The sequence below is a fragment of the Teleopsis dalmanni genome, chromosome 2 (genome assembly GCF_002237135.1).
Source record: "Teleopsis dalmanni isolate 2A chromosome 2, ASM223713v2, whole genome shotgun sequence".
Lineage (NCBI taxonomy): Eukaryota > Metazoa > Arthropoda > Insecta > Diptera > Diopsidae > Teleopsis > Teleopsis dalmanni.
Window position 1 is genome coordinate 156,865,262 of NC_051847.1, and position 9,030 is coordinate 156,874,291.

The 9,030-nt window shown below is 26.9% G+C and overlaps 1 protein-coding gene across 1 annotated transcript in view; it reads right to left on the reverse strand.

The window, feature by feature from the left end:
• Positions 1-7,524, reverse strand: part of LOC119676002 — a 13,335-nt gene extending 5,811 nt beyond the window's left edge. The window contains exon 1 of the mRNA XM_038087225.1: positions 7,509-7,524. Within this exon, the coding sequence (XP_037943153.1) occupies positions 7,509-7,524 (16 nt within the window). The remainder of the gene's footprint in view (positions 1-7,508) is intronic.
• Positions 7,525-9,030: the final 1,506 nt, after the last annotated feature.

Consider the following 9,030-nt stretch of genomic DNA (forward strand, 5'->3'; position numbering starts at 1 on the left):
GATTTTATTTTTCAACCACAAAAAAATGTCCTTTGGCAGTATGTGTTATTGTAGAAGTTCATTACTAAAAATTCCATTTTAAAATTTTATAACTGAATTTCACTGGCAAATATAATTTTATTTGATTTTTATTAAAATCACATTTTTAAATAAAATTTAATTTATTTCAATCATAGCATGCACAAACCTTTTTTGAAATATGTTAGAATGTGTGTAGCAATAGCTTAATTGGAAATAAATCTACTTTTGATTTCAGTACTTCTGTAAACTATTAAAATAAAAGATTTGTCTAATGGATAAATTCGAAGTTTTTATAATAATGATTCTTTAAGATTCAGCAAATAAATCTTTCTTTATGTTATAAAATTATAACATATAGCAGTTTTAAGTTTTTTTTATTATTGACTTAGATAAGTATTCATTTTAATGAATGAAACGATTAAAATGGAGTACAACTAGTCGCAAGTCGAAATCAAGTAAAAGGTATTTTAAGAAAATAAAAGAAAATTCCTTCTATTCTTTGTTCATGAAAATTAGTGCAACATATTTACTTAAATCAAATACATTATATCGGCTGCTAAAAATTATAGATACAGGATAAGCAAATCAAATATGTATGCTTTCTGTGGCGATAAGGTCATTGCCGGTGTTTTCCTACGTCAAAGAAAACAGAAAATTAATATGATAAAAGTGGTAATCCGTATATCTAAAATAATTATATAGGCAAATGACATTCAACGTCAAGTTAATTTTCAGAACACGTAAAACAAGAACATTTCATAACAATACTTTAGCTTATTCAATACATAACATAAAAATCGTGAAGGAACTTTGTGGTACGAAAATATTTGCGAAACAAGTAAATATTTACTTAAGGTTGAGTGACAACGTTGCATATTACAACTCAGTTTAGCAAAAAACAACGGTCCATTATAATAACATGAATCAGACAATATCCGTACACCAGAACAGAAGAGTCAATCTAAACGTAGAAATATAAAGCATTTAGTGCACTAATAGCATCTCTTTCAGAGGGTATAGCTTCTAAATATAAGTAAAAGAGAACCTGGTTGACAAATCTATAAACTTGGACAGATCTCTAATTTTAATGTATATGAGATATGTAAGATTAGTAATTAAATGGAACCCAAAATTAAAAATAAATGGATTTTAAATATTAAATAAAATAAATTTATATAATAAACTTTAAAAAAAAAAATATGTGCAGCAATTTAATTTAATATGTTTTTAAATATATTTAAACTATTTTTATATTTTCTTTGCTATTTTCCCATACTCTTAAATGATATTTATTCACACTCTAAACCAAATCAAAACAATTTTAAATAAATTTAATAATTAAATTAAAATACGGTTTAGTTTTCAACATTTTTTTTTTAATTTGTTGATTAATTAAAGCATTGACTTAATACCTACATAAAATCATAAATAAATCTTTTTAGAATTAATGCTCTTATCTAGAATTTTCAATTAAATGCAATTAAATTATCAATTTTCGAGGCGATTTGATGTGCAATTTGTCTATAATTCCATTAAAATAAAAAAAAAAGATTAGTTTTAATGGGTTCCGGGATTTGTGGCACATAATTTGTATCAGAATTAATTGTGTAAATGACATTTCCAGCGGAAATACATTTATTCATATTTTTATTCAACATTCTATATAAAATAAATCGTTTTAATATTAAAGATTAATTAATTCGCTTAGTATAAAATATTATATTTTTTATTTAAAGTATTTACTACAATTAATTATTAAATAAATAATAGATTTTATTAAACTTCTAAAAGTTATCGAGTAAAATATTCCGAAAATAAAATATGGATAAAAAAATATAAGCACCTCATTGAAACTAATCTTTCTTCTTCTTCTTCTTCTTCTTGAGTTAGTGCTATTACGCACTTTTACTCTATAATGACTGGGGGGTTAATCACTACCCCACACTAGGCTTTAACTAGGCTAAAAAATCATATCATTTATTTGTCTTTTAGTTGATGACGGACCTTAAATCAGCATATCTTCCTGAGAGTCCAGAAGTGGACTTGAGGATTGTTATGGCGGGGTTAAGTAGCGTATCAACTTTAGTGAATAATTTTAAAGCTCTGTCTCTGATATATTTTTTCACTGAGTCAATCCTAAGATCTCTATGTATGTCCGTAGATCTAATGTACCATGGAATCTTAAACAGTTTTCTTAAGGCCAGGTTTTGAGCTATCTGTAATTGCTTTAAGGTGGTATTTGAGGCTTTGCTATATGTAACACATCCGTACAGAAGTGCAGGTCTAATTACTTGCGTATAAAGTAACTTTCTGTTTTTAAAGTTGAAGTGATAATTATTAAATAGCGGCTTTAATAAATGTAGAATCTTAGAGCAACTATTCCGTTTGTATTTCAAATGTTTAAGCCAATTGAACCGTTTGTCAAAAGTGACCCCCAGATATTTTATGTTATCCTCCCACCGTATCTCCGTGTCGCAAACGCTCACTCTTGGAGGATGCTGTCTTCTTTTTCGAGTTATAAATATAGCCTTGGTTTTGTCATTATGTATACAAATAAAAATTCATACTATATCATTACTAATATACCATAAAAAAAATTAGATAAATTAGATAAATAGTTAAAATAAATTAGCAATTATGGAGTAGTACGGCGGATATGAAGCGGATAATATTTGTTTTTTTTTTATAGTGTGCAGTATCACAATATAGCATCAGCAGCTGAAATAATACTTTTATATTAAGTATATTTATATTATTTAATATTAATAAACTTAATAAATGTTTAACAATTTCCTGTGTTATATTATTATTATATATAATATAATAATATATAATATATAATATATAATAATATATAATATAATACTATATAATAATATTTACAAGAAAGCTTATAACTAATGTATTTAATTATATAAAAACTAATTGAAGAAACTTTAAAAAGTCAAAAACGATATACCAACAATCAGATTTATTTGCATTTATATGTCATATATATATCTTACCATTCATAACATGTTTATAACACCAGACCCATACGTAATACCTAACATATATCATATTATTGTTGAGTTACTGAAATTGATTATCATTTATTACTAATTAAAAACTTAAAAAAGTCACTATTTAAACCTGTAATACTCTAAATAAGAGAGAAAATAGATTTTTTTTTGTTATAAAGAGGTTCATCCTAATTGACGTTGAATATATTTAAATATGTATATAATAATACTTGTCTACAACTTATTCATAGAACCATAATCCAATATATCTTATATGGACGTGTTATATGATTATCTCTCATAAACTAGCATATAGTCCCGTAGCTAATAGGTATGCTTTTGTTGTAGAATTTATTGTAGAACTAATGCCACTATATGCAGCTTGGAAATACAGATAGCAATGCTAAACAATGAAAATATTAAATATTATATATATTAAGTATATATGTATATATATATATATGTATAAATTTGATACGTTTTCGATTTGAGATTCATTTTCAGATTTGAACATGAAATGTAATACCTTAAAATGGTATATGGATACATTATTAAAGTATAGCAGATGCAAAAGTATGTGTCAAATGCTTACCATTCTGTTCAAGCAGTTGTTGAGTTCATGTAAATATATAATGAACTGTATTGAAGAAAATTTCTGCTTTCGGTAATTATCAAATCCAAATTAATTAAATCTTTAAATAAATAAAAAATAATATTTTTTAAAAATAAAATAAAAGCACAGAAAAAAATTTTCTGAAATTAGAAGACGCATATATCACATCGTCATGAAATATGTTCAATGTCACATTTTATCTAAATTACGGCATCGTAAAAAATTCAAAAGTTGCCAGGTTATAACCCTTCCAAGTAACAAAAAAAAAATAAAAAATTTACTAAAAATTATAAGTTGCAATAATTAATAATTCATGTTTTTATCTTGGCGCTCATATTTAAAATTTATATTGTGTCATTACAGGCTACAAACGTATTCATTAAACTGGCTAATTATGCACACACAATATTTTATCGTTAATAAAGGTATCATAACGGCAGTAAAAGTCATTAAAAGGACATATTCAAGTTAATTGCATACTTAACGGCGCAAATGCTGTCGTGCAGCAAAGTATGGAGAAAGGATGTACCAAAGTCTTTGTGTAGGATGAGTTTATGCGAGTTATTACCTTGAATAAATTTGAAAAAATTTTAATAATTATTTTTGAAAGAAGAATAAGGATACTTGTACTCGTATTTCAGTAAGGATGTCTTGTGGTTGATGGTTTCGTTTTTATAACTTATTTTATATCATATTTTGAATATGACATTAGTTGATTATTTACTTAAATGAAAATGAATATATTTGAGAGTATATAAGATAGTAGGAAAGTATATTAGTTTCAATTTGAAAATTATGTTCTTCAATAATTAAAATATCAAATATAAATTTTTAATTTTTCTATTAATATTAGATATCAAATAATATGAAATAAAATTAAAATAAAATTAGCATAAAATAAAATAAAATTAACTAACACAAATAGTTTGCCCAGTGCTCAGTGATAACGTTGGAAATTTATCAAATTTTTATAAAAAATTTTAATAGACCCTGCCAATATCTAGAATTCTAAGATTCTATAAATAACCGGGATTTGATAAGTTGAAGCATCCTCTATATGACTATATTGATACAAATATATATCTATTATAAATGAATTAAGTCTGATTATGAGTATTTTATAAAATAAAAGTTATTTTTTAAATTATCTGAATGCTCCCCTTGAAGTAAATTTTTGTGTACAAACCTGATAGAGAAATAACTTATTATGATAATTTTATGAATATAAGAAAACTTATAGTTAAGTTGAACTATTAATACTTTTCTCTGATTTGGAATTATATTGGTAATTGAAAAAAAAAAGAAGTTCATGATATTATCATGTATTTAAAAACTAAAGTTGATTTTTATTATAATTTTTGTAACTATAAAATATATATATATATTAAAAAAATTAGTAATTTTTGACTATAAACTTCTTTAAACAATATTTCTCGCGGGGTTACAAAAACAAAATATTGCTTGCAATTAATTTATTGTAATAATTTTATACATTCAGAACAAATTTGTTCAAGCCTTGGTTACTCTAATACAAACTGTACATATAGTTTAAGCCTCTTCGTCATTATGCTCATAATCTATTCTTAATTGGCTGCAATGTTGACACAATGATGTCCTTTTCATTATGTACTATGTGGTATGAAAAGTGCGGCAGTTCACAAAGTTGTCCACATAATGTTATACATTTTCATTTAGTTGACCTCAATATATAATATATTGTTACTATAGTTTTCTTTGTAGTTATATTAGAGCTTAAAAAGATACTTAATATAAACACATTGCTGTTTGCTTGCTTCTGCGCTGCTCTGTTTTGCATTTTTGTATTGTGAAATATTTACATTTAAAATGTGTAACCGCAGATACTTTTAACTCTACTAAATCTCAATGTAAAATTAATCATCTTCACTGTGAAGAGATAAGCCCTTAAATAAATTTTTTATGAAATTTTAAGTTGGGTATATTATCTTATTCCTTATTTAAGAAAATAGCTATATTTTTGAATAAAGCGTAGTAATAATTTTGAATGAACATCCTGTCAAGTAACAATATATTACTGAAGTAATGAATAAAAAAATGTATATTATTTCATTATATGCTTAACACATCATTGAAAATATCGTTCAAAAAATTCAATTAAAAAAATGTTTCCCAAAAAATTTTTACAATTTGTATTGCAAAATTATTATTGGGAATAAATTTTTTTCTTTGTAATCTGTTCTCTCATATCTCTTTTTGATGTTGAAAGTGTTTTTTATTTCGTATTTTTTGGAGTTAGAGAAAATCTTTTTGGTATTTGTCCTTTGAATTTAAATATTATCTTTGCATTAGTCTAAATAACAAATAAAAATTTTATTAAAATTTAAATATCATAGAAAAATAGCTTCCTTCTATTTTATAAATCTGCTAAACTTCTATGTTTTATCTTCTAGTTAAGTTTTAACATCGTTACTATTTGCATAGACTAATACATAATATTACTACTAGTAGATACAATTACATTCGGTGACCTATAAGATTTATTATATAGTCCCTGGCGAATGACTCCTAAGTCATTCCGGTTTTTAATGAACTTATGAACAATATATCATAAGACTCGTTGTCTGGCAATCTTAGGGTCAGTAAAATAAGAATGTCAATTAAAATGAAATGAAATGAAAGTAAATAGAAAATTTTTTTTATTTTTAAAATATAGTTCGAGCCCAATAAAAAGAATTAGTATATGGAAACAGTTCATTTTATATTTAGTTTTTGATGAACTTAAATATAAGATAAGATGCATTAACTCAATGATTTAATGAGAGCCATATGGAGGTATTGGATTCACTTACTGACAATCGTAGGACAAGTGCAGATAAGATTGGTGTTTTTGAATCATATTTTTAAACGTTACAGATTTAAATATTAACAGTAATCAGTTAGGAAATTAAAAAAGTTTCAGAAATAGTTTATTCTTGTGTTAAAGTTTGAGTCCAATAAAGAGATTAGGGATATCGTTCTTCATGAGGATGACAACTATTTTATTATTGTCGAACTCGTTATGATCATGTATCCCCATGAGTATTATTTTGTTGAAAATTTCCAACTCAGATAGGAAATTTTTGTTGCTTCTTATTAACTTGCATTTTGTGGTTCAAGTTTTGAAGAATCAATACAATTCAAATATCAATCCAATACACAACATAACAAATGGTATATAATATAAGTTCATTAGGTATATCGTTTTCAGGTTACAGAAGTCCTCAGAGCTAATGAACTCAGATAGCTCAGATAGAATGTTTTTGAATACAGTAACTTGATTAGTACTGCAAATAAACACATGTGCCTTGTACTCTTTTAACAGTACTCTTTTATGTATTCTTATTTTAGTTATAATTTAACATGTCTCATTAACTAATTTGTGAGTTCAATTATTTTGTGCATACGACATAACAGTAAGCCCTGAGCTCTGTTTGCCTGTTGCTACTGAATCCATATTAATTATTAAATGAAATAACAAAATCTTTAATGATAGCACGAATGCTTCTAAGCCTCAGCAAATAGAATTTGTGTAATTTCGAAAATCCTGCAAAGCGCGTTCATATTCTATTTAGACAACAGCTGAAAGCGTACAAGGCACACATGCTACATTGCAGCATTTTGTACTCTAATGCCATATCTGAGTGTGTGCATATATGTGCGATGTACTTGTACCACACATACATATTTCACTAGTTCATGTTAGAGTGTATTTGTGCTTAAAAACCGCAAAAATAGCTTAAAAAAGTGTCAGTTTCAAAACGAAATGTGAATTATTCATATGTGGGCCAACTCCCAAAGGCATTTGAGTTGCGGGTGAAAACTCGATATTGCAGGGAACAAAAAGAAAAACAAACCTGAAGCCGCAGCCATATAGGCCCACTAAGGCATGCAACCAAACATACATGCTTTGACGCATATAAGCAAGGATACTGTATGCTAACAAATTCAGGCTAAAACAATTCTGGCTTTCAAATGCTCCTTCTTTAACAGTGCAATAAAGTTAACAAACCGCAGAAGTGCACAAATTCGCAAAGTGAAAAATGAAAAGAGATGGAAAAGCTGCAAGAGATTTGAAGGAAAATGTGGAAAATTTGCATTTAGAATTTGCATTAAAAATTAAGGAAGCAACAAAAAAGGTTAGTAATTGCCATATGCAAACGCACAATGAATTACAACGGCTCAGCCAGGCATTTAACAGCGTTAAATGCGGTGCAGAGTGACGTTTTCACTGACCTCTTAGTAGTAAAATAGAGAAATTTTAACATTTTTCTCAACACATATCAAAAAAGTTCCTCCAAGTCTGTTGACATATGTGATTTTTTCATTTGGCATCCGTATTTGGTGCGAATTTTTTAGAATTTTTTAGAATTTAGAATGATATTTTTTATTTATTCCTTTATTTTGTATTCATTAATTTTTTTTAGTGCTTGTTTATTGCAATTGTATAAATTGTTATTCATATATTTCAAATTTTAACTTTTAAAATAATAAAAATTGTTGATTATTACAAATAAATCCAAGCAAGAAAAATATATTCAAGACATTTGTTAGTCTAGTGTCTAATGTTGAGTCTTTTTCGAGTTAGTGCATCTGGGCACGTTTATTCTTTGATAGCTAGGGGGTTTCTGCAGAGTCCCACCCATCTCACTGATTAAGTAGTGAATTACTCATAAGCATCGTGATTATTCAATGACTGATCTAAGATCTACGTACTGCCCCGTACGGTTAGTGGTTACTCTGAGATTAGATAGTGCTAAGTAGGGCATCCTGTTGATTTTCGCGTATAGCTTCAGGGCTCTGTCCGTTATGTCCCAAACTTTGGGTAACTTGCAGCCCAAATGATGATTTCCAACGCAGATAGTGACCCCACATTCATCGAACGCATCATAACTGGTGATGAGACATGGGTCTATGAATTTGACATGCCCACCAAACAACAATCGACCGAACGGTGCTTCGAGGGTGAGCCGAAACCGAAAAGAGAACGCCAAAGTCGGTCCAAAATCAAGGTTATGCTGACTGTTTTCTTCGATATTCGTGGTCTGCCATCATAATCTAATATAATCTAATCTAAATATCAAGTGTGTTTTATTTCAAAGTCACAATATAGAAGGTCATATAAGTAAATTCGATAATAAAGATTAGCAGTAACAACCTATTATGCTATCAGTTTATTTCGCTTTATTTTACACTACTATTTTCAACCTATATGAATTTTTTTTATATGAAAAATAAAAATTCAGAAATTTTGTCAAACGATTCTGAAAACTATAAAAAACATAAACTATATAAAAACATATTTTTTAACTAAGAGCAAATTAAGAAATCTACCCAAATTTTTTTAATGTCTACAATATTTATTACAAAATTTTAATT